General features: G+C 41.1%; 1 protein-coding gene across 3 annotated transcripts in view; it reads left to right on the top strand.

The window, feature by feature from the left end:
• Positions 1-23,439, top strand: part of Map2k6 (mitogen-activated protein kinase kinase 6) — a 111,736-nt gene extending 88,297 nt beyond the window's left edge. For 2 of the 3 annotated variants that reach the window (XM_076871626.2, XM_076871630.2), the window contains exons 11-12: positions 7,031-7,076; positions 11,521-23,439. In XM_076871626.2, the coding sequence (XP_076727741.1) occupies positions 7,031-7,076; positions 11,521-11,598 (124 nt within the window). In that variant the 3' untranslated portion in view covers positions 11,599-23,439. The remainder of the gene's footprint in view (positions 1-7,030; positions 7,077-11,520) is intronic. The other variant, XM_076871627.2, reaches the window with a different exon arrangement.
• The last annotated feature ends 260 nt before the right edge of the window (positions 23,440-23,699 follow it).

Below are 23,699 nucleotides of genomic sequence, written 5' to 3'. Positions count from 1 at the left end.
TATTCTCCAGACAATCCAGTGGTTCCTACCTGCGGTCTGGCCAGAACGCCCAAGGTCACGTGATAATGACCCCTGCAAAGAGGATGCACAGAGGGCATCCAAGGTCAAGCACGTAACAGAACCAAGTTAGTTTATCTGGGCATCCTGAGAAAGCGGCTGAGGATTGGGAGGAAGGAGAGAGTCAGAGCTGGTGGCAGTCGCAGCTGTGCCTCCTGGTGAGGAGCAGTTCTGACCACTCCCTGCCATGGAGGGGCCTGGAGCTCTGTAGATTCCGAAGGGCACAGGGAAGTCGAAGCAGCGTCTTCCTCACAGCATTATTCCTCGGCCTTCTTGCTCTTTGGAAGGAGCGTTGTGAATACAGCTTTTATTGGGAAACATGATGACACGAGAAAGGCTCTTGTTGCTTGTGAAACTAAGGCCTGTTGGACTTTTTCTGGTCCCAGGCCACTCTCACCCCCGGGTGTTTTCCCTAATGATTTATGAGGCTGCCCCACGGTGGTTTTGGTTTGGTTTTGATTTGGGCTGAATGGCCAGAGAGGGGCTGGAACTCTTGGATAAGACACGTTGGGTGTCTCTAAAATAAACATTCTCTGGGCTCTTGAGGTCTGTCCCCTGTCTGCCTTCCTCACGTGAACATGCTGGATGTGGCGATATATCTGCCAGGTTGAAATGGGATTATGATTTTGCCTTCTGGATTCAAGAACTTGATTTTTGTTTTGTTTTGTTTTGTTTTCTTTTGCCTTATCCTCAAATGTTTAAATGTCACATAGGAAAAGGGTGAGTCACCTTCGATATTGAGCCCAGTAGTTCCTAGGAGGAGTGGTGATGGGGAAGGTTCTCATCTAGGGAAATTTCTTCAAGCTTGTCTTCCTGTTCCTCTTCTCCCACCCATCCCCCTTGGCCCAGGATTCTGGATACTTTGGGAAACTTTGGTAAGAAGGATGAGGCTGGTGTGAAAAGTTTGGGAAAGAGAGTCTTCCACTGTGAATCACCCATTCAGACCAGTGGTTCTCAACTCTGGCTTCTCATTTATACCTCTCTAACAAACATTCAAAGCACTGTCCCCAAAGCCTCGCCATCACAGATTCCAATTTACTTGGTCTGGGGAAGGACCAGTTTCACTACTTTTCAATGTTCGTAAGTCATCCTAATGGACTTCGAATATACCTGCTGAGAATCCTGGGTTTATACGAAAGATTTATGGACCTGCTCTCAATGGCTTCTGGTTCAGAATTACACCTCTCTGTAATTTTTCTTTTTCCCCAGGGATGGGGATTGAACCCAGGGGTGCTCTGCCACTGAGCTACATCTCCAACCCTTTTAATTAATTTTTTATTTTTGCTGAGGCTGGCTGGGCACCTGCGATCCTCCTGCCTTAGCTTCCTGAGTTGCTTGAATTAGAAGCACACCCCACCATGCCGGCCTGTAGTTTATTAAAAAAATCATTCAATTAATTGATTTTTCTGTATCAAAATACTTTTTTTCTCGAACTTAAAACCTCCTCCAAAGAAATAAGAATGAGATCATTAAAGCTTCTTACAGTATTTAAAAATGAAGACATTGAGAGAGGATGTTTTCTAATGTCAGTGTGTGCACACACAGGCAGAGACTCCTGATGCCGTCCTGTTGCTCTTTCTATAGTGACTGCACCGTGTCTATGCTCCTGCTACGATGCCCGTATGTTGTCCATCTGAGATCTCCCTATCTTTCTCTTTTAATGTCTTGTTAATCCAGTCATTTTTATTTTCTATCTTTCTCTTTTTCCTCTCAATTTTAGCTCCAGTCACCATAGTTTATTCATTCAAATGTTTCGAGTGGTAGACAAGTTCCTACTTACCTGGAAATTTTACTTTGGTTAATGGTGTGTCACTTCATTTGCATTCAGGAAGTCAGCTTGTCTTGCTTATGGGGCTTATTAAAGTAGTAATAATAATAGAAACAAAATTCAAATCGCTCAGTTGAAAGTCACCAAAGTACAGATTTTTTTTTTTTTTCCAAAGCATCAGTAGTATATCTCTGGGAGAAGCTGATACTTTGGAATACCAATTTTGTAAAATAATAGGTCATATTTGTTGATGCGGGGAATTGCGAAATAGCAGAGGAGCATTAATTATGAATTTTAGGAGCATGCTTACTTATCCTCACTTGGACTTTAGGAGAGTGTACCTTCTCTTATTTGTCAATAATTATTTTTCTTTTTGCCTGCCCTCAAGCATCAAGATATTTTCTTTGATTCCTCCTCAGGATGTACATCAAACTTTTTAAGGCCTCTGAGTTGAAAATTGCATGGATTTCCGCCCCCCGCCCCCCAGATCTTATCACTGGCTTGGGTATTTATGGAAGCAATTTTATTTTTCATGTATAGTAACATCTGGGTCCATGCCTCCATTCAGAAACAGCCTCGATATTGCACCTGTTTTGCTATTGACAGTTTTAAAGCTGGTCTGGAGCAGAGTGGAAAGAACGAAGAGGTGACTGTTTCTGAAGAACACCTATTGCTTTTTGTTTTCCTTTGAATTGATAACTGACATTTTCAGAAAACGTAGATTGGGTCACTTGCAATTAAATATTAAAACAAAGGGATATTTTACAGGCGTTCCTGAAGAACACCCCTTCCTTGATGAAGAGCAGGACTCAGCCTCCAAGCACCTTTTCCTTTATTGCCTCATCTTCCACTTTCCTCTCTGTAAAGCTGTAATCTTTATAAATCACCCTTTTTCTGAGTGACTGCCATATTATATTTTTACAACATAACCAGGCTTTGGTCCTGTGAGTGATAAGGGAACTCCAGATTTGGGAAGTAACGTTTTGAATCTCAAATTTCAAGATAAATATATCTCTGTATTTATTTCTTCATCCTTATTTGGGATAAGGGTACAAAAAGGGCATGTTACTCAGAGCCTAAGGGATCTGTCAGAGCATTGATGATCTTTGGGGGCTTGCATTCCACCCAAGCATTTGAGGGCATCCCAGTGTGGCATCCAGGGACTCAACTTGGACCAGGACCTCAACCTGTGACCCCCACCCATCAGTACTGAGTGATGCTTGTCAGATAACAGCTAATCATGGTGCATGGGGTGAAGTGGCATCCACAGGTGGCTCTGGAGTGCAGAGGTCCAGGTGCTATAATGCTACTTCAATAACTTCAGAGAAACGTCTTGAGGAACGAAAGGAAAGTGAAGGCATCGTTGTTTATGAACTTGAAGAGCAATGATTCCTTATAGACTGTTCCTTTTTGTACTTATTTGGAAGTTGGACTAGTGAATGAGACTTTCCATCCTTTTTCTTACACATGGTTTTACTGCAGAGTATTTTAAAAGTTTCTAAGATAGACAGTGCTGACCAGATAGGCCTTGTTTGGGGGATTCATAATAAAGTCTAATAGAAAAGCCTTATAGTCCAATCCACAGAAAGGTTCACAAATGAGTTTTTATAGTTAAAAAAAAAAAAGGCATCTCAGCTGGTTTTTACTTTCTACCACAAGTTCTTCCTACTGGTTCATAGAAGGAAATCTCTGAAAATCAACTGTAGCACTGTCCAACTCAGAGTAACTAGTACGAAACAGAGGCAATCAAATATAGTCTCCTACTTGTTCAGAAAGGACAGCAGAAAGAGGCAGTGGATATTTATTTAGCTTTTGACAAATGGATGGCTTGAGAGGCACAGTGTGTTTTTATTCTGTGGATGCACCAAATAGCCCTTCTTGGAAACAATCGGTGGGAATTCAAATAGGCAGAAATCCTCTGGTCAGCACAATCTTCAAGCTAGCAATTCTCAAGACAGCACGAAGCTAGTTTTTAGTGTCAGCTACGGTCAGAAGCGTGTGTTGTGGCATTTGGAAGAGGAATTAGGGCAGTTAGCTAATTGTATGCTTGAAAATGACAAGCCACTTGAAAATTCAAAAGTCTGACTTTCATCCAAGAAGAAATTGGTGTAGCTTTGAACTCTGCAGTTGTTATTTTATACTGAATTTCAAGCACTTCCTATAAAACATGGAAAACTTGCTTTTTTCCTACCTAACCTTCTCCTGGGTATTTGGCTATTCTTAGAGCATGTTTTGAAGTGTTCTTGATTTAAAAGATGGGGAGAAACTCAGAATGGGTTGCACCAGATACAGGAATTCAATAAACAGCGCTGCTCTGCTGTGTGTTTTCCTTGAGTACTCTGTTGTGGAGCTTGGGGTGAACTTTGACCTTTGCAATCAAGGGCCATAAGCCCAAATGTCACCTATTGGCCAGCAGGCTCTGAGGTTTCAGAAATCTTAAACACTTTATGATGGATCAACTTGGGGGCTTTTGCTATTTTTTTTTTTTTTTTTTAAATAATGAAGATTTTCAAAGAAGAAACTTTTCTGGGGACATTTTCCTCACCTGCTCTGAAAGTGAAGATAAGACATCTAGAATCAAAATCACTTCTACTTAAAAAACGAGAAGCCCCCAATCCCTCTTACCTGTTGGGAGGGAAAGGGTCATTTCATAATCTACCAAATAGGAGGTCAAAAATCAGCAGATGCACGAAGATCCTTAGTTGATAAAAGAGGCCCTTGTTTGGACATTTGAGACACAGGTTCTTTCTCTTTGCTGGTCACTCCCTTGGTTCTGTTACTGACCATGAAAACCACTCATGGAGAGGTGGGCAGAGGTGCTCAGTGACAGTGTTTCAGATTCAGTGCAGAGTTAGGGTCTCCAGCGAGATTCCAGGATCAACCCCTTGAGTACTAGATATGGGTTTGATATTGTGTGTGCTTCTTGTTATCGATTTAGCAAGTTAAATTGTTCAGCCTATAGAGAAGAATTTCTGGGTTTTTATTTGCTTTGATGAACAGCTAGAAATTTAGGACTTGTATACATTAGACTTTTTAAATTTTATTTTTATTTATTTATTTATTTTTTAAAGAGTGAGAGAGAGTGAGGAAAGAGGGAGAGAGAGAGAGACTTTTAATATTTATTTTTTAGTATTTGGCGGACACAACATCTTTGTCTGTATGTGGTGCTGAGGATCGAACCCAGGCCGCCCGCATGCCAGGCAAGCACGCTACCGCTTGAGCCACATCCCCAGCCCCATTTTAATTTTATTTTTTAACTGGGGTCTATACACAAGTGAGCAATACCCTGGGACCACATCACTTCCTCTGGGTTTCTTTCTGGGTAAACTAGCTCTTGAACTTAGGAAAACTTTTGCTTGTGAGAGTAGCGGGTAGAGAAGGGTAGAAGGCAGGAGGCGGCAGTGAGTGACAAATGAATCAGATGGAGAAGATCCTTCCAGGTAAATTCATCTAAGAGGAGATGAGCAGTAGCAACCAGGAGATACCCTAGGATCTAAAGTCCAGTTTCACCTGTACTGTGACATTTTAGACAGAATAGTGGGGGACTTGCCCTGGGCATTATATCATGCTTAACAACATCCCTGGCCTTTACCTAGTAGACGCCAGTGACCCTCCGCACCTAGATGTGCAACCTCAAAGGCCTCCAGATGTTGCCAAATGTCCTTTGGAGGGCAAAATCACCTTCCTCTGGGAACCATTAGTACTGAGTCTCAGGATGCAGATGCAGGCAAAGCCATCAGTGGGAGTTCCAAGGCTCATTCATTTCACTCAGGTACACATTCCCATTATCAGTCCGACTGTGACAACTGGTGATTCTATCTAATGCACTCTTGTTTTTATCCTCAGTTGAGATGAAACTTTCTCTCATAGGTTGTCTGGTCACTGGGGTCACTAGGTCCTAGGTCTGCCCTCAGTTCCAGATTGAAACTCCTCTCCTCACATCTACCTGTACCCTGTCTCAGGTCCCCTGGCTTCTACCCACAGCACTGCCTGGAATAAACCGGTAGGCTGCTTTTCAGTTGCTTTGGTTCAAAAGCTTCCCTACCCCACCCCCTCTCTCTTTATCTTTTTTCATTTCATTTTTTTTGAAACCCCGCAGTTTCTCAGAGCATCTCAATGACTTCATCCTCTGTGGTTCTGTACCTGGCTCCCTCATCAGGATGAGTTTGTGTGGCTGGATCAGAGCAGAGCTCGTGTCACACATACCAGGTCTCATTGGCTCAAAGATGACACATTAGTGCAAACCCTAGCATCCTTATGATCAGTCACATTTCTGTTCCTTTCACTCCAGGCTCAATTCCTTTTCATTCATGTATGATTGTGTGGCCCAGTGGGTGCAGGAGGGTGTAGGTGGCCTTGCAAAACATTGTTTTCGAAATCATGATTCTCTCCATTCTATAACCTGCAATTCCAGCTCCAAATACACCATTTCTCTGCTTCCTTTTTCTTTTCTTTCCATTTTAAGGCTAAGGGTTGGTAGAGGATGGGGTGGGTTGAAGATAGGTGGGTTATTCTCTTCATCCTGTAATTTTATCACTGTGGCCTCTGGTATCCAGGGTTATTCGATGTCTCTGAAAGCTCAACAGATCAAAATGCACTTCACAGTACTCACAGTAGTGCATGACCACGAAGTATTTCTGAAAAGAATTGCTAAGTCACGGAGTGTGTTTTCCTTTTTATCAGCTAAGATGCATAAGCAAGTAGTTTTAGCCTAGAGACTTTATAGGTTTATTTCTTCTCTCTGAGGCAGGTTTGGCTAGGAATATATTGAAGCAAATTATAAACTCAAGGAAACTAGAAGCTGCAAGAACCAAGTTTCATTGAAGACAGTGAAGGGATAACAGATGCATCATAGGAAACACTTGCCGATTTCTTTGCCAGGGGAGGTGGGATTAAAAGCTTCCTTGAAGGAAAGTAGCTATTCATTTTGAAATAGAATGACTGCAGATCAGAAGGGTTAGTTTCAATGTCTCTGGTAAAGTGTCAAAAAATAAACACACACACACACACACACACACACACACACACACACTTGTTTATTAAGGGTGATTTAAAGCATAATTTATCTTTGTAACAGAACCATCAACAAACATAGTAGGTTCATATTTTCAATACATTTTTTAAGTTGGTTTGGTTCTAGAGTCCTAGTTTAGTGATAAATGGTTTCTACATTTTAATGTGATTAATTTCTTTTTTCCCTTTAAGCTTGAAGAAGAATTCCAAAGAGCGGCCTACGTATCCAGAGCTTATGGTGAGTGTCAGCCCTGTAAATATGCCCAAAGTAATAGCAAGGGAAGTAACTTCAACCTAAATTATGGTCAGATAACCACATTGGAAGAGATATGATTGATTCATGGGAACACTCATGACAGGAATTGGACTCAAGAAAAAGAGTGAAGAACCTTTCATTCATCGTATGTCCTTTATAAACATAATAAAAGCCTTTCCCCTAGTTGATTAACCTGTAATTATATAGACAAAGGGTGTCTATGAAATTTATATTTTCAAATTTAAAACCTACCCATGGTCACAAAGTACTATATAAAATGAAGGAAAGCATAGTCTTCAGAGATTTCAATAATGAGAGGAAGAGGTGCTATGTGCCTACTCAAATTTTGATAATATATCCAGGATGAAGTAGATGAAGTTCTTTTGGGTGGGTGGCTAGGGAGGAAAGAATCACTTTTTTTCCTCCTCCTGTTTTTCATTTTGGTGAAAAGAAGCAGGAGTCAGTACTATGAACTGGATTCTACGATCTGGCATTCACAATTTGTCATTTGCTCTACAGTGAAAAGAGGGATGGAATTCAAAGCTCAGCCTTGTTTAAAATTGTTTCTCATCCCTAGTTGTAGCTGCCACTGTAGGTTACTACCAGAGGGTCTTTGGTACAGATGGCAAAGACCTAAACTTGGCAATGCTCTAAGTGTCTTTTGAATGTGGGAGGAACACATTAGGTGAAGGGAATATCACACAATTCAGAGTATGTATGAATTGGTGTTAACTCCTCCCTAGACTTCACCTTAAGCAGGGGAAGGAAGAGTTAGGTTCATGTGCAATTTCAAGAAAGAGAAGAGCACACGCTGACATCCCTTTTTACTGGAGCATGGTGATGTGGCAGGCATGGGATGCTTCCTCCCATCCTGTCCCACCCACACCTGTCAAAGCCAGCCCAGGGACATCACAGGATGTGTACATTCCTGGCATCTCTTACCAAATGGTGTGGTGAGGGGGCTGAGATATTTCCTGACTTGGAAATGTCAAGTCAGAAGGTGCTACGGGACTCTGGTTGAGAGGGTGTGTGCTCAACAGGGCCCCCCACGTGGATTTTCAATTCTTGTGGCTATGCTTTGGTTTAAGTCTGGACCATTTTCCTAATGGATGAACTTGGGCCTCCATGGTCCCCTTTAAAGGGCAGTGCCCTGTGCTTGACACTCTATAGCTCTCTTAACTGAGACCCACAATTGAGGAAGAAGAGAAGATGAGAAAACAGCACTCTATATGCTTGGGTTAAATATTTCCTCCCTGACTATGTTTCTAACAGCCAGAGGCCTTTCCAGTCCTGGTTACTCTTTTGTGGTAGTGTGACACCTAAGCCCTTTTAAGCCCTCTAAAGTTTAGTTTCACACAAAGTTTAATAGATATAGAATGATTCTTGTAGGATCTTATGGAATCTGTAATCCTATTTTAAAATCTCCTTGTTTTAACTAATTTTGGATAAAAGAAGAACTTTCTATATAGTTCTCTTTAAAGTGTAGGACATTTTTTTTTTTCTTCCAGAGAACGTATTATAAGAAAGTTCATTAGAACACATTAGAAAAAATTCAGGCTTAGTGTACATTGGCAGGGAATGTTGACTTCTACCTTTCCAGTATATTCTGATACTGTGGTATGTTTTGGCATACATATCAATGTTGTAAGATCATGTGGGCTCCCCCCCCCCCGCCCCTTTCTCCTTATGGCATTAGTCTTTGTGGTCCTGGAAATGAACTTGCCTTTTAAGACCATAACTATTGCCTGCCTTCCTGTGGAATTGAGGTTTTTAAATGGAAAATCTGAGTCCAGACTCCCTGACTTCAGTATTGGGAAACACGTGCTGGGAGGCTATTGTTGAGATTTTTAGGAGTTTGTGAGGAGGTGGGAGAGAAAGGAATCATTTTTCCAGATGAAGGACAGTGTAATTAAGGCCTAACCCAGACATGTATCACTTTTGGAAATCCCAAATGGCTTTCTCCCTCACTCAGATTGAGGGCTCTCTGTGCTTTAAAATCATCTTCTCGGCTTGTTCTCCCAAACTTCAGGTGGGAGCCCTGACTCTACAGGAATTGTTCTTCAAGTGTCAGCATTAGCCAACTAGATAGTATTTTGGGCTCTGTGGGAGCTACAGCTGCTAATATGATTCTGGAAATCTGCTGTTACAGCCTGAAAGCAGCCATATTCAAGATGTGGGAGGGGGGGGAAGGGGGGTGTGTGGTTGTGCTCCAATAAAACTTTATTTAAAAAACAGGAAGTGGGCTAGAGGTGGTCGTGGGCTGTCCTTTCCTAACCCCCTCCTAGATGATAACCACCATAAGTGATTGCCCCGTGGGGTCATTATGTTCTCCAGATATCTTAAACGTACTAGAGTAGTAAACAAGGGTGCCTGGACCACAGAAAACATCATCTTTTTTTTCTAATAGTAATTTTTAAAAATAATTTTTTTTTAGTTGTAGGCGGACACAATACCTTTATTTTTATTTATTCATATGTGGTGCTGAGGATTGAACCCAGTGGCTCACACACACTAGGCATGAGCTCTACTGCTGAGCCACAACCCCAGTCCCAGAAACCATCATCTTGACAGCTGAGATGTGCATAGGCTCTGGAGACCTAGTGGAGATGTAGCTTGCCCCTTTGCTCCTGATGCTGTGCCCATGGATGACCTTGCCGACCTCTGGCTCTCACACCCATTTCCAAGCCTGGGAATGAACTGAAAGATGCCTGAACATTTGTTTTTAAAAGACTGTAGGTTGGCTTGTTTAATTCATTCACACATTCAGGCCACAGCCACTGAGCTAATAGCAGCAGGACAGAGGTGGGGGGGGCTGACTGGCATTAGAAGTGATCACCAAGACAATCTGAGATTTGGTGTGTCCTGTTTTGATAGTAAAAAGGCTTTTAAATACAGTAAACATCTCTGAATGTTAAGAGAATGTGGGAAAGCTAAAAAGCATGATGTGAAGACACTTGGTAAGTGCGCCGTGTTAAGTGGGTTAAGAATCGAAAGTGGTACTGCTGCTTGGTAGTTGAGGGAGGCCAGGATGAGAACCTTGCCTCTGGACTCTCACTGAATATTCTGGTGTCAGGCTCAGAGCCGGTATCCAGCCTGTATTCTCCAGCTAAAGCAGGAAACCTCCTTTCCATTTTCTGAGTCACAGTCCTTGCAGGACAACCTGCTTTTTTTTTTGTGTGTGTGTGTGTTTTCTTTGTTCCTTCCCCATTGCATTGTTCCCTAAACTCCCATGGGTGGGCATTCGGTTCCCCACAGAGCTGACTCATCCAGCCCTCTACTGTCAGGTTTAAAGAATTATAATTAGAAAGCCAACAGCTCGGCAACATGATGGCTGTGAGTGAAGTCCCCAAGTCAGGGAAACAGAGTGAGTCACCCAGATGTCTGCCTGCTAAGTGCTCACATTTAGTCCTGACCAGCCGTGGCAAATACTACTACCAGACAGTTGGGGATGTGGGGGTGGTGGTGGGGGAGGAGGCACTGGCTACCAGAGGGAATTCCCCCTTTGAGTTGGTTTGATTGGGTCTGTCTCTACGAGGAGTCCTGGTGTATCTCTGATATGAGGTGGACGGTCCCCCCATGACAGCCAGGCAGTTCAGGAGGATTGTTGTTGTGGCATGGAGAAAACAGGTTGGTGTTCTGAATTGTTCCTGAATGTGTGACCTCTTGCCGTCCCTCACCTTTTCCCCCCCAGCAAAGTGCAAGACTTCATTTTGTTTTTTAAAGTCTGCTTAGTCTGAGCTGCATGCACACAGACCATGCTTCCCTTTTCCATCTTTAATCTCCAAGTTGAATTTACTGGGCACATACCTGTAGTTGGCAGTTTATTTCCCAGATGGATCAACTCTTGGTCAAGAGGAGACATAAGTCTAACTCTTGGCTGTAGGTATGGCTTAGAAAATGGCTTTGACTTTGTCCGTCCTGACTAGCCCTCCAAAGTCAGGGGCCAGGATGCTTCCTTGCACAGTCATGGATCAGCAGAGTTGGTGTCTTAATTCTACTACCCCTTTCCTGAGATGTGAAAATACCTGAATTTATGGAGTTTCCAATTATTTTATAACTCTATCAGTCTAAATGACTTTTTAGGGGACCAAGTTGTAAGTCAGAGTGTTAGATAGATGGTCATTGCCAATCTTTGTATTTGACTATAGATGGGATTTGTACAGCATATTTAATATTTTTTTAAATAAAGCAATAGATTCTTGGTGGTGGATATCTAGAGATATCAAAGTGAGAGGAGTGGAAGAAAAGGTATCTTTAAGGTATTTGCATCCCTAGATGTGTACTTATTTTGGAAAGGGTAGGAGGGATCTCCCTTCCCCCTGATAGGGATACATAACTCATTTATTAAACAAATTTGTTCATTTGCTTATATTATGTATTATCAGTGACAAATATTAATCCATGTTTTTTTTCTTTTCTTTCTCAGCAACATCAATTTTTCACCCTACATGAATCCAAAGCAACAGATGTGGCATCTTTTGTGAAATTGATTCTTGGAGACTAGAGAGCATTGGACTTAAATTGGTTGACCCTACTGTGGATTGGTGGGTTTATGGGATGAAGCAAGTTCACTACAGCGCCAAGAGAAAGTCATCTTTGAGATAATTTTGCCCTGCCTCTCTGAGGGTTTTCTCTCTCTCTCTTTTCTCTTCTTTTTCCCCCTCCTAAGGGGGCCTTGGAATCTATAGTATAGAATGAACTCTCTAGATGGATGAAATATGATAAAGGCTTAGGACTTAAAAAGGTGATTAAATATTTAATGATGTGTCATATGAGTCCTTAAGCTTCTCAGATTTCTCTTGTTCTTTATGGAATGAATGCATTGGCCCTGGCAAAAAGGTGCTACAGTAGTGATGAAACTGTAAGTAGATTTGTAGTTTGTCCCATTTATTATTTTAATATTTATGTTTAAGCGCTTGGTTGGAAAGATCTCACTTTACACAAGAAGACAAGGTTGGGTTGGCAATATTTATAGGGCTTTTATTTTTTAAGTTCGATCATATCTATGGTCCAGAAGAAATTATTTAATATGCATCTTTAAGAATATTATAAAAAATCTCAAAAAAAAAAAAAAAAAAAAAAGGAGCTCTTCCTGTGAAATGTCTCTTCCTCTCTCCCAGACTTCAACTCCATCTTGGGTGATGACCATGTGTTTTAAGTGAGGTGTTGAGGTATCCTATTCCTGATCTTTTTCCAAATTTGGAAAACATAAAAAATCACTTTTATCACAGCTCAAAGAAAAAAATTTGGTTCTCTTGACATTTGTGGTATAGTATTCAGTGGAAAGTGATTTGTGATGTGATTTTATATCCACTTGTCTATCCATCTCTGTGTGTATGTGTGTGTGTGTGTATGTGTGTGTGCACTTGGTAAATCAAGTTCCACCAAGGGGCCTCTGTGAACATCTGTATTCTGTAGGAAGGTCATTTGTTGGTCACGAGGAGAGATTGCACACCACAGAGAGAATCGCGGTGCCTTTCTTCTGCTTCTGGTCCTCTTGCCGTGGAGACGCCCCAGGGATGATCTTTGTAATCAATTTGCTCTTTTCCATTTGTTTGTTTTCCTGTTCAATGAAGAAGCCTTATTATGAGTGGAAGGGCTACAGTTGTAGAGAATTAAAGGCCGTCAGTTGTTCCATGATACAATGAACAGGTAATGGAAGGCTGAATCAGTTCCTAGGAATAGACTGCTCCATTTCCACACCTTGTTCCTAAGCAGCCGGCAATTTTGCAAGCTCCACCCTGAATTCCAAGCAGGTTGACTTAGCAAAAAAAAAAAAAAAAAAAAAAAAAAGAGTTCTTTGCCATGGCTAAAGACACCACAGGTGTCTGATATGGGGCTCTTGATTCCTCAAGGACCAAGGGGTGAAATGACTGATGGAGAAAATATAGACCTACACGAGTAACTAGGAACCATTTCTTTTGGACATTGTGTTTGTATAAAGTGACTCTTGGAATACAAAGACAAAGGATGTTGATTGATTAAAAAAAAAAAGAAGAAGAAGAAGAAGAAGAAGAAGAAGAAGAAGAAAGGAAGGAAGGAATGAAGGAAGGGAACTTGCTTTCTTTCCTTGTCTCAAGTTCTCTGATCTGGAGAGGATTGCTCCTTCAAATCCTCCTTCCCATTTCAGATTTTGAAGTGCAATAGTATATTGTCTGTTCGTATTGTTCCGTCTTGTTCTTGACCTCTTGCTCATGGAAGTTGCTCAGAGTGAGTAGGACACTTCCATTCCTTCCTCATCTTCTCTTCTGGGGCATATCTGTTGGATTCAACATTGGCTTCATCTGCTTCAAAGCTACCTCTGCCTTCATTTTTTAATTTTTTTCCTAGCCAGAAAAGGTGCATTTTCCTTGTAATTAGAGCCATTCAGTTTCCCACCCACCTTTCCAAAGCTGGAAGTTCCTCTTCTTTGAGACCGAGAGAAAAAATTACAACTTTATTCCTGCTCTGTTTACCCATTTTATGAAATCAGAAAGTACTAGGAAAGTCATCTAGGATCACTCCATTATAGCTTTCTTTCTTTTCTTCTTCTTCTTCTTCTTTTTTTTTATGGGTGGTAATATTATAGATTAGACCCAGGGATATTTTACCATAGAGACACACCCCCACTCCTTTTTCTTTTTTCTTTTTAAGACAGGGTCTTGCTCAGTTGCTGAGGCGGATCTCAATCTTGCAATCCTCCTGCCTCAGCATCCCTGGTTGTTGGGATTACAGGCATTATGCCACCACGCCTGGCTTTGTTGTAGCTTTTGGTAAAATGTAGAAAGCAAATCATCTCCCTGGCCTGCGTCAGGTTATGCCTGCCGGTTTGTCTCCTTTGAATCATTCTTAACAACAACAACAAAAAAATATGTTTCTCATTTGTATGTCTCTCTAATCTGTGGGCCCAGGGCCAGAACTGCCAAAACAGTCATAGTTGATAGAGAAGTTGGTCTGTGGTTGTCAACCCTGGTACATGGAACTCTGGAGGAGCTTGTACATACTGTTAATGCTGAAGCCCGGCAGCCACCAAAGACCTAGATTTAATTGGTCCATGGTGAGGCCTGGGAATTGGGAGGTTTCTCAAGCCCTTGCGTGATTTTGGAAGTGCAGCAGGGTTGGGAACATTGGGCTAGTACCTTTTAGGGAGATAACTGACTTAAAATCACCTTCTCTTTAAGGTTTGCAGAGAATTACAAGCGGTTATAAAGAGGGAAAAAAAGCTGCCGTTTCCTTTCCTGTCCTCCCCCGTTGGAATATCCTTGTCACCACCAGGAAGCCATGTTCCTGGGATATTGATTTGAAATTTGAGATACCTTTTCCCCAGAAATGCAGTATTCTGCTTGGTGGTGATTAGGTGTCTCATGTACTAAGGAACCATGGCTTGATAGCCCTAGGAGTCTAAATTTTAAAACATGGTTTTATTTTTCAAGAACCACGTGTAAATTCTTAACAACCAACTTAAAACAACGACAACAACAACAAGATACACAAGCTGTGTCTGTCAGGAGTTTCTTGTATATACAAGCAGATATGTATATAGAGAGGAAAAAGATATCTGTATTCAGGAATGAGACTCAGATTATTTAATTGTCTACCACCACAGGCCATCTCATTATCAGCCCTGTATGTATTTATCAATGCATTGCAGAATCAGTATAGCTCTACACTAGGGGTCATGCTCATTTTAGTGTCTGTGTATGCATTTTCTTTGTATTTGTGAACATACCCGTCTGTATCCCTCTCTCTGCATGTGTTGTTGATTTAAAAGATGTGCCAAAAACCTAATGTGAATGATTTTTAAGACAATTACTATATGTGTGTATCTATTAATGAGTGTTGATCTTCAGACAGCTATCTTGAGAGACTATATATATATATATATATTTATATAAATACTTTTACTAAAATATTTTTGTAATTCTCTTTCCAAAATTTATTTCCTCCTCTATATCATTACTTTAGAATTACTGCTTTCCCCCCCCCCCAAAAAAAATACTAGGTTGTCTCCAGTTTGACTCACCTGCCTGGTTTATCTGATTTAGCACCAAGTGGAGTTTGGCAATTTCTAGAAATTAAATCTGCTCTCAGAGCTGAAGTTTTAACATCACCATCGTCTAATAGGCTTAGAAGAGAATTTCAAATGAAAAATTTGCCCCATCCTTCCCAAAAGTTATGCCTGTTTTTAAGCACAAACAACCTTTGTGATAACTTTAGGTCTCCCCTTAGTGGCTACTTTGATGGAGAAGGAAAAAACTCACATAGATGTATATATTGACAAAATATCAAGACAGTCGCTGACTTTATACATGGTATCCACCTATTAGCCATGATTGAAGGCCTTGACCGGAAGGAATGATCCATTGTTTTAAAGGTTGTATGTGATTACACTGAGAAGCTCAGAACCAACTGGTTACCCAGTAGCTTTTGTCTCAGTGAAACCATCTGAAATGGAAATGAGTACATGTGGGTCCAGCTCAGAATTGGTTGTATATTTCAGTTCTTGTGTGTCCTCCAAGCCTAAAGAAAAGCTCGCATGTTCCAGGGGCTCCCAGACTTTCTGTTTGTGATGCCATTAGTCGACTTAGTAATTTTTCAATGGTGCCCTTGCCCCAAATACTTAACAGTTCAGTGTTTGAAGTAATTATGTTCTAACAGTTTAACAGTCGTAGTTTACTCTGTGTCCTGCAGATGTCGCCCTGCTTCCTTCAAAATTTATACAACATCTTAGCTTGTTTGTACCGTTTGCAGTGGGCCTCACAATATCTCAGTGAACAGTTTGCGGACCAGAGATCTATGCTCTGCTGGTGTTTGCTCTGTCTACACTTAGTGACCTTCAAAGTCGAGTTCTTGTTCACTCTGGTCTCCATATTATTTTGCTCTTTGTTTTGTTATTATTTTTTGCCTGTCTCTGGCTAATTCACTTTTTAATGAGATTTACCCCCTCCCCCCCCTTTTTTTTGCTATAATTCGTCAGTTCTGCATTGTCAGATGTCATAATCCACAAAATAGAATCAATATTGATAAGCCCCAGCGTGAGAGAAGGCTAGTACAAGACAGGATCTCTGAATTTTCTAAATGAAGTTGATTTAATGTTTGGAATTTAATCAGAGAGGGACTAATTAGTTTTGTAATTGTCTTTGTTGAGCAAGGGACTTCATTATCTCTGCTTAGAGGAAGTTTTCTGTTTCTCTCCAAAGTGTCTAACACAAAGCATCTTTGGCCTGAAAATACAATGGATAACTACTTCCTAATTTCCCACTCAGATGTTCTTTTACTGTGTAATTCCCTCTGGCCTAAAAGTAAGATTCCTATATTCATAAAATGCTTTGTAGCTGGTATTCAGATCAAGTAACATGAGTTAAACCTTTGTGCATGGATTTGGACTTCTTAAAATCTATGATAGCTTCAAGGAATCTTCTACTTATTTTTTTTTTTTTAAATTAACAAGTAAAGAAAGGAACTCAAGTGTCACCTTAGAATTTTTATTTATTTTTTTAATGGAAGGTATAGTTTTCAGTTAGACCCCTGAGAGAAAAACTTACATATTCAGATGGAAAAATGCCTGATTCAAATCTCGAAGAGAAAGCCACCAAACTTGATGGATTAAAAAAAGAGATATTTTATTCTAGAAGTTACACCTTCCTCTTTCTTAGGGGTCTGTGTGTGTTTCAGCCTTGTTCAATATACTGACAGCTAAAGATCCTCTTTGATTTTTGTTTGTTTTTTCTTGGAGTATTCTGGATTCCTTTGGAAATTTTTTAAAGCTAGAACCTTTTCCCTAGGAAAATGCACATCATACATGAAACACATAATTTTGGAAATATTTCTTTGTTGGGGACAGTTCCCATAGGATCAATAGCTTTGTTCTTTATAATGTGACTGTGACATCTAAGAACAGATTGCCAATCTTTCTGGGAAGGGCCAGACAGTATGTATTTTTGTGTTTCATATGGTCTTTGTTGCAACTACTTGGCTCTGCTGCTACAGTGTGAAATTGTCCAGAAACAATACATAAATGAACATGGCTATGTTCCAATAAGATTTTATTTATAGAATCAAGCAGTGGGCCAAATTTGGCCCACCCATGATGGTTTGTCAACACCTGTCTTAGGCCATCAAACACAAAGTTCTAATTGATTACACAAAATAGAAAATTTTTCTACTTAGTGAATATTTAGCTTAGCTTGTTGCCAAAGGCAGATTAGGAAGATGGACATAGGAAAATTAATTCATAAAGGATGGGGACTGAATAAAAGTTGTCTGTTAGTTTCCTTATGCAAGTATTAATTGTTCTAGAAGCCATTGGAACAGTTTTCTACAGGTTAAACTGAGAGCTTAAACTTTCCATTTCTATGTAATCACAACATAACTGACTTCAATTTGGATATGAAAGGCACATTCTCTTAGGTGTTAACTGTACCCTTGCTTCTTAGCTTCTTCGTATTTTCATTCGATGTGCTACGAATCGCATGCAAAAAGAATCATGAATCCTAATCATTTTTTGAACCGTAGTGGGATTTGGGAATTTGGTAGACCAGACTTCACCCAGAAGTAGGAGACAGATATAGTTCTTAACATCTTTCAATTCATCCACTTCATCTGTAAGGTTGTTTTGGGGTCAAAATACTTATGGTCAGGGGGCTTCAGAGCTGCAGGTTCTCAGTGTGATGAGACTCCTGTCCAGCCAGCCCTTGTATAGTCCATCCCCTGTGGACTGGGGGAGGGGGGGGGTGTTGCTCTCCTTTTTAAATCATCAGCAAATTTCTGTTTCAAGGGCCTGTTCAAAATACTTCTTTCTGATGTGATGTTTGCTGGGTTTTCAGCCCTGGTTGAACTTCTGGGCCCCAAAGCCCATGGTGACAGCTCTGGTTCCCCACAGGCGGAGAACAGCTGGATAGTGGGCCTCAGTGTTCAGGTCTTGGATCCTCTGAGCTATACAGAGTGCTGGCAGATGATGTCAGCCATTGCCCTGAGCCTTCTTTCTTTCTTTCTCCTGGATCAAAACAGAACACATCTTAAAGCTTTAGACTCTTTATTATTATTATTTTCCTTCTGCATCATCAGGTAAACATAAACGACACAAGGGGACTCCTTAAGAGGGCATTGGGCTAGGTGATTTACCTTGAAAAAGGATTTCTCTTCACCCAAGGAAACACAACCTGAATCCCAGAGTCCTCAACGAAATTATCCTCCCAGGGAAAGCTTATTGCCACCAAATCCAACACTCACGGCTTGTTTCTGGTGACGACAAAAAAGAGGTGCCCTTTTTCTGAGGTTAGAAGTCAGTATTCGCAGCTTTGCCAATGGTATATTTCTTATACCATTGCAGGTTTTCCAATTGAGTCCTTGGGAATCAAGACTTTAGTTTGGGTTCATCTTTTCAGTTCTTGGTCCCCCAATTCTTCTAAAAGCCTCTTTCTTTTCTTAAGTTAAAAGGACTTTAGTCTAAGCAGAAATACAAAGAAAGGTTAAGGAATTTTTGATTTGAAGAAGCAAGTATCGCCTTGTAACACAAGCATGTTAATAGAGTTTTAAAGTATTCAGCCTAATTCCTTGGGACTTTCAGTATCTTGTCATTTGAACTTGGGTCCTGCACCCTTTGTTTTGAGGAGTTTACAGTTAGAATTTGAGATCTGGACAGGTTTTTATCGCTGTGGGCTGTTCATCCCGGCATGCTCTGGGTTTCCTCCACTTTACACTTCAGAGCTCCTGAGGTCAGGGTCTCTTTCCAGCAACGAGGCTTTTGTGGTTGGAGATTGAATTCAGGGAAAGTGAGGACAAGGGTAAGTGCTTACCTGTGTCTTGATGTTGGAAACAGAGCTTCCTCAGTGATCCCCAGTGTGGGTGGCTTAGGCCAGGCCAGCAGCCGTCTTCTGTCCTCTCTCATGGTCTTTCCTTGGCTTTCGTCCTGGGAGGGTCATAGGTGACCTGGGCTGACTTAACATTTCTGTGCAAAGGAACTCATCTGGTCGTTTTCATAGACCAATCATTAAAACCAACAGTGGTGCACCTGTCTGTCTAAATGAAATCTATTGTTCCCAGTTTTTGAAAACATAAAGGATACCTAGGAGAACTAGTAAAATCCTCAAAAAAAAAAAAAAAATTCTTATTTGAAACCAGAGTCCTTAGAATAAGAACTTCTGTTTGGTCTTTTCAGCAGAGTAGCTGATTGGGCATCCTGTTCTCTTAAGTAATAGTCTGTTGTGGTCAGAAATGAATAATTAGCATCACTTGCTCATTACCAACATTTTCATTGGGATCACCAATATATTTCAGCAAAGCAAAATTTTAGGTGATTGTCACTGGACTTGAGAGTTCAAGGCTGAACAGAAATATGAAGTCATGATTAGGGGTTGGGAGAAAAGATTAATGCAAACCATGCTGTTCAATTAGGAAGCCCTTGGAAGAGCAAGCTGACAGACAGGTGTGTCTTTGAATTTACTTGCAGTATTACAACATGGTAGACATCATCTCTTAATGGAAAAACTCATCAAGAAGGTCAACCTGTATTATTGCTTTTTTTCTTAAAAAATACTGAACTATATAAAGATTCCAAGAGTGACCTTTATTGAAATGTCAGGAATTTTATTTGTTTGTTTGTTTGTTTCTCTAGTGTTGTTGATTCTAAAGTTTTGCCATTCTATACTGATGGCATCTACTCCAAAAGCCAATGAGGCATGATCAGATGGCTGAGGACAAGAAGCCTGATGCTGAAAGTACTTTAAGAGCACATGGCGCACCCGTAGGCTGCTTTCAGAGTAGAGATATGTGAATACAAAATCTGAGCCCATAACCTTCAGTTCAGATGACTGATCTCTGAGGAAGGGTGGATGCCAAGGAAAGTTCTCGGAAGAGGATACTTTCTCCCCCCCACCCCCCCACCGCCCACAAGGCAGATTGCTGGGAATGTTCTTAGAAATACACTACAGGTGTCGGCCAGGAGAACGAGAGTAATTGAAAAGTCCAGTACTCAAGGCTGATTTGGATTTTCAGAAGCAGCAACTTGGGGAGAAGTAGTTGTTTTATTTTGTTCTCTTCTGATGTCACCTTGTCTGTCCTCTCCTGTGTTCAGTACTTCTGAAGGCAGTGGTTTCAGGCCATGTTCAGTGGTGCCCTTGGAGGAACCTTTAGGGGAGAGGTGGTGGTAAAGTTCAATTGGGCCCATCTGAGTGTCCATCAACCTCCAATTGGAGCTTTATGGCCACCAGTATTGGTCCCTTTAACTGGAAGCCCTTGGGAAGGAAATGACCACTTGAGGACCCTGCACATCCCCAAGCCTGTAAAATCTTATAGTTGACCTTGTCTGTAAGACCCCCCCCCCAACCCCCTTTTTTTTTTCTTTCTCTATTGAGTATGCTGACAGGGGTAGGGAGGTATGGAAGCAAGAAGAGAGGACCGTTCATTTTAATTTTTAAACAGAAATTATTTCAGAGTAAATGCACAAAATCAATACCAAGCCATAGGGATCCTGAAATAGGTTATTTTCCTAAAGTAGTTGAGAACACCCTGATCCTCATTTACTCTCCCACTGGTGGGGAGTGGTGTGACTGGACTCTTGATGGACAGTATAATTTTTAAATTTCTAGGTTTGCAGAGTCAGGGGTTAAAATCTGTGTGCATTGGCCTATAGGAAAACTCAAGCTCTTGGGTCAATTGTGATACAGCCTGGGCTCCTGAGATGGGAGCTAACAGAGCTCCTCTTGCTTGCTGTTACAGAGGTGCTGTGTGTGGTTAGGGTTGCAGAAACCCTTTGGCTAATAGAAATGGGATACTTCAGCCGTGTATGTGTCAGGAAGGGAGTACGAGGGAATGATTAGACACCGACTGAATCTTTAGGTGCCTTCCACGTACACATAAAGGTTGGTGGTAAATTCTGGCCCTAATATGTTTGCCGCTAAAGGCAAAATTTCACAGCTTGGGTTTCACAGAGCCATTTTGTAACAATAGGTACATCATAAAGTTGTATTTGAGCAACAATCTGAAGCATTCTGGGCAATTTTCTGTGTACAACCTAGGCGAGAAGGTTTGATTGAGAAAGTTTGGACGATTTATTTCTTGTATTACCCCTGTGTCTGATTTATTTCTTTGCCTCAAATTTATTTTCTGAATGGAGTGATTTTTCTATATGAATTGAAATGTCATTTTAATAGATTATTTTTAGAGGAAAAATATTTTCTTTGTGTAACGAACTTACACAGTAAGAACGTGTTTCCTATTCTGCAGAACCATCAAATTGGGTCATTTTAAAGCTGACCAGAGGTGTTAGAGATGTAGTTTTGAATTCTTTATTTAAATACAGGAAAAGTTTTTTTTTATATATATATTTTGTGAAAATAGATGGTAGACAGAGCTTCTCTATGGATTTGAACTTTACAAGGATTTTAATAAAATAGGTGGACTTCCCAGCTTCCTCTGTGCTTCCGTTTTCTAGATGAAAATGCTGCTTCTGTTTATTAATCTAGACTCTGCGAGAAAAGAAAAATCAACACCTTTTCTTACAGTCTGTGGGTTCTATCATAGACAATTGTATTTGTGTGTATGATCAATCGTTCTCCCATGTTGCACCTGAATTTTGTTTTTAAGCCATGTTTATTGTAAAAAAAGCTGGTTGGGCCAGTGCAAGCATGTCTGATGCTAGAAGGAAGTAATTCCACCTGCTAGTTAAGAGCCCCCTACCTCTTCTTGCTACCTAAATGATTCTGAAAGCAGATCAGAGAGGTTGTGCACACCTGTCCTTTGTAACTCACACCTTTAGCACTTCATCTTAGTGTCTCTGGAGAGTTTGAAGTTGAAGAATGAACAGTGATCTCCCTGGACTCTCTCCATCTTTGCTGCCCTGTGCAGCGTGCTGCTGAGCTTCCCCGGTTGGAATCATCTCTTCTCTGTGGGTCTCGGTGTCTTTTCTTTATGAATGGGGTGGGCTGAGCTCTAGCGTATGGAATTCATTAGAAGCTTCTCTACTGGGAGGACCTCTGAAGCATGTGGGTGGAATGTTTCCATGCCTCTAAGGTGAACGTTAAATTTAAATTCTGGCTCTGGGAACTTTTTTTTTTTGCTTATGAGCTACAGAAGCGAAGAAGAAACTGGGGTTGGGGGGTGTGGACTTGGTGTTTTCCTATATGGAAACAGGTGGGGCAGACTTCCTCAGGTGAGAACCTCGCCCATCATCGTGTGGGGGAAGGGAAGTGATGAATGTCAGATGGTAACTTCCGTAGGCCCCAGCTTTGTACTGAAAACATACCTGTTTTACAGGACGGTACAGCTTTTTGAGCTTTGCCTGTTGACTGTGGGGGCCCCAGATGTTCTCATGTTAGCCTGACTTTCCTGTTATCTAGTTGTGAGCATTTTCCTCACTTTGGAACGATGGCTTATCATGATGGGGATGCTGTCTCAAAATCCTGAAACCGAGGGGATAGCCCATGCACAGGGCTTGGAGTAGACACAACATTGGTGTTGATGTAGCTTGTGTATTAATAAGAGTTCCCAGAAACAGACGGGATTGTGGGAAAATGTGGCTTTAAAGAAATCTTGTTAGTTTATAACATTTGGAGCAGCTGCTTTCCTGCGTTGCTATTCTTTAGAAAAAAAAAAAAAAAATCGTCTTTTCATGCAGATGGTACTGATGGTATCCAGAACAGCCTGGATTGACGTCTATCAGTCAATAAGCGAGGAATTATAATTTTTGCCTTAAAAGTATATAGGCCATTCTGTGATGAAATTTCCTATCACGATATTGTATAAAAAAGCATAATTTTATCTTTCCCGTCTCCTTTTCCGTCTAAGAACACATTAAAGGAAGAGTGAGCTTCTGACGAACTTTGAAATATTTCTTTGAACCTGTGTTTTTGACCAAGGAAATGACTGAGATGCCAAACCAAGTGGTTTGTCACGTGGTTCCTAAGGGCTTCCCCCCTGCATCTTTCCTCTCACCACCCCAAAAGGAAAATGAAATTGGGAGACTAAGTCAAACTTGAACTCCTCTGTTGACGAGGAGCCTTCGCTTTGATTTCCTATCTCAGGACATTCTTCAGTTTCAAACTGCTGCTGGGGAGGAAGGGCCAGCTGCCAACCTTGTAACTGGTCTCCAGATGTTTGTGCGTGTGTATGTAAGACTTCACACCGTGTGTGTTGTGTTCAATGTCGTGTCAATCTATGAACTGACTCAAGCAATGACAGTGATAATGACAAAAAAAAAAAAAAAAAAAAAAATCACCCAACCAACTCTCTCTGTCAAAGTGTTGGCTGTGACTTTCATAGCTGGGACAAATAACATCCATCAGCCTTCAGGAGCAAGGTGTCCCTGAAAGAAATGGTGTGTTGATCTCATAAGAAAATGTACAACGAATAAAAGACATTTGGAAAAGCGAGTCTGCCTATTCCTTGAATTGTGTGTGGAAATCCTGGGTTTCTGGGAATGCGATGCTTATGTGTACCAGGCCCTCTGGGGGAAAGCGCCTGACTGGTTATTCCTTCATTCTTTCTCTGCTCTTCTCCTGTCTCTACCATCCCATTTCCAACGGAGAGCAGAACAAAACACAGCCACACGGTTAGACGAGTCCAATGAAGACGCATTCGGAAACCATTCCGTCCGGGGCGTGCTTCAGATTCTCCATGCTTACAGAC

Source organism: Callospermophilus lateralis, chromosome 11, assembly GCF_048772815.1.
Source record: "Callospermophilus lateralis isolate mCalLat2 chromosome 11, mCalLat2.hap1, whole genome shotgun sequence".
NCBI classification, from domain to species: domain Eukaryota; kingdom Metazoa; phylum Chordata; class Mammalia; order Rodentia; family Sciuridae; genus Callospermophilus; species Callospermophilus lateralis.
This window is presented reverse-complemented; position numbering and strand designations above follow the sequence as displayed.